The 2,763-nt window shown below is 45.4% G+C and overlaps 1 protein-coding gene across 1 annotated transcript; it reads right to left on the reverse strand.

Annotated features, from left to right (window-relative positions):
* Positions 1-1,220: 1,220 nt before the first annotated feature.
* On the reverse strand, positions 1,221-1,759 carry LOC117797767 (dynactin subunit 6-like). The gene is given in 3 exon segments (XM_034650226.1): positions 1,221-1,308; positions 1,310-1,336; positions 1,338-1,759. Coding segments are annotated over 3 exon segments (537 nt in total).
* Between the last annotated feature and the right edge of the window lie 1,004 nt (positions 1,760-2,763).

A 2,763-nucleotide genomic window follows, 5' to 3' on the forward strand; every position in this document is an offset into this window, starting at 1 on the left:
AAAAATAGAGGTACCTTATGACCCAGCAATTGCACTACTGGGTCTTTACCCCAAAGAAACAGATGTCGTGAAAAGAAGGGCCATATGAACCCCAATGTTCATAGCAGCCTTGTCCACAATAGCCCAACTGTGGAAGGAGCTGAGATGCCCTTCAACAGATAAATGGATAAAGAAGATATGGTCCATGTATACAGTGGAATATTACTGAGCCATCGGAAAGAACGATTACCCAACATTTGCATCAACAAGGATAGGACTTGAGGAGATTATGCTAAGTGAAATAAGTCAAGCAGAGAAAGACAATTATCACATGGTTTCGCTTATTTGTGGAACATAAGAAATAGTAGGGAGATTAGGAGAAGGAAGGGGAAAATGAAGGGGGGCTATACAGGGGGGAAATGAACCACAAGAGACTATGGACTCTGGGAAATAGACTGAGGGCTTCAGAGGGGAGGGGGTTGTGGGATTGGGATAGGCCAGTGATGGGTATTAAGGATGCATGTATTGCATGGTGTACTGGATATTATAAGCAGACAATGAATCATGGAACACTACATCAAGCACTAATGATATACTGTATGGTGACTAACATAATACTAAAATAAATAAATAAATAAATAGATAAATAAATAAATAAATGTGGGGAAAACTAAGGGAAGTGCCGTGTGCTTACCTCAGTGTAACAGGTCTGTGTAGAAGCCGTCTTCCAACTCTTTACATCTTCCTACCTTGGGAATGAGGCTTTCGCGAATGTGTGTTTGGAAGCAAAAGGAAAATGCCGTTCACTTAACTCAGTGAAATGCATCTCTGTAGAAAGCATGTTTTTGCTAACATCTGCCAAAATTATTGAAACTATTAATTTCATGTGTAGAACCTGAAGGAAGGAACTTGCCCCATATTTAGCTCCATCAGTAAAGTACCGGAAACAAGTCTTGCTCAACGAAGAATGTCTTTAACTGGAGACAGAAGCTCTCTCAAAGGTGTCTGTGTGGAAACAAGGAGATTGTTGAATGCTTATTAACTCAGTGAATCTAGCTGGTGTAGAAAACATTCCTTCAACTAGTGTCTTCTTTCAGGAAGGTAGAAACGTTTTCCAGTGTATGTGTGGAAGCATAAGGAAAGTGCAAGAACACTGTGGCTCTTTCAAANAACAAACACTGTGGCCCTTTCAAAAGACAGTGGTCAAAGACATACTGTTCTCTTGATGCCATATACTGTTTCTAGTTTTTAATTGGAGTTGAGCTTCCTTTCATAGTCTTCTTTAGGTGGTGGTAGTTTGGCAAGATTTTCGTCATGAAATTCAGCTGTAGTATCAGGCTGTGGTCGCTCAGTCTGCACCATAGATCACTGTATTCTCAGGGATGACTTCAAATGTATTCAGGTTGCAGCAAGCCCCAATGATGCAACCACTTGTCAATATTACGTTTGTGCCCACATATGCTTTTGATTTGATAACATTATTATCTCCTATTTTCATGGCTTGGGAATAACAGCCAACTTGAAACATACTATTGGTGCCAATGATCATAGGTTTCAGTTCTGGATTTTCAGCCTCAGGGGTGATATTATCAGGGTGAGCATTTACGATAAGCACCTGTTTTTCTATGAGGCTAACTTCAGCAATCACCATCCGCCCAGCTTCTGCAATAATTGGTGCTTTAGAGTGGATCACTGTCCTAGGTCCTATGGTTACATCACCTCGGATTTCATTTGCTGCACACACAGGAGCAATCTTCACACTCTTTTGAGACTTCTCCATGATGGTTTGACCATGAGTGGTGCATATTTTAAAATCATCAGATAAGTACATGTGATGAAGGCTAGAAAGTATCTGGGACTAGCGTTAGGTGGTGTGTCTTTCCATGACTCCCTCCTCTACCTGCAGTCATGGTTTATGCCCTTTATGCTCCTTTATTACCCTCGACCCCTTGGTCTCTCCACTCAGCACCTTGTATGTGTCAAAGTCATGTAAGTGACTATCCCTTTAAACTTCAGGCATTAAGTTTTCAAGAAGCCCACCTCTAAATACTGGCCCTCCAGCTCAGGGTCTGGTACATCTTACAAGTTCAATAAATGCTTGTTGGATAACTGCACTGATGAGTTGGGATCTGAGCCACGTTACGAAAAAAAATGGTAGGTGCTAGGTAGTGGTGGTGGAAAGGTGATTCAGCAGAGTTGAAGGACATCACAGACTCAGCAGTGGGAGGGTGGACTTTAACGTGGGAAGAATTGTGGTGGAGTCCAGGCAGGACCAGTGGGAAAGAATGCAGACATAAAAAGCACTTAATGAGAAGTGAGGTGTAAGGAGCCTTCTACTCAGTCTGCTCCCTCTCCCTTTGGCTGTCCTTTCTGTCACGAGGGGGTAGGGTGCACACAGCTGCCGGCACCCGCGGTTTGTAGGAATAGGAGGGAGAGTGAAGAACACAGAAGCATAGGGTGCAAGACGGAGCGACAGGTACATCTACAGCCACCTCCCTCCGAAACAAGCTTCAGCACGCGAAGACTTTGCTTCTTTTAAAAACCTTCCTGGGTCTATTCAAGGACGACAGGACGGTCTCCATCGAGGGAGAAGACACCTGATAGCTCCTCGCCCACTGGCCCTGCAACCCCTATCCGCGCTCCCCGCAGGCGCTTCAAGGCTTTGCGGCCCGGGCGCCCAGCAGCAGCGTCCCGGCCTGGACTTGGATCCTGGTGCCCGCGGGCGCGTGCCCAAGCGGGCGTGCCGGGAGCGCGCGCGGGCCGGCGGCGGAGCGCGGGGCGGAG

The sequence above is a fragment of the Ailuropoda melanoleuca genome, unplaced genomic scaffold (genome assembly GCF_002007445.2).
Source record: "Ailuropoda melanoleuca isolate Jingjing unplaced genomic scaffold, ASM200744v2 unplaced-scaffold1298, whole genome shotgun sequence".
NCBI classification, from domain to species: Eukaryota; Metazoa; Chordata; class Mammalia; order Carnivora; family Ursidae; genus Ailuropoda; species Ailuropoda melanoleuca.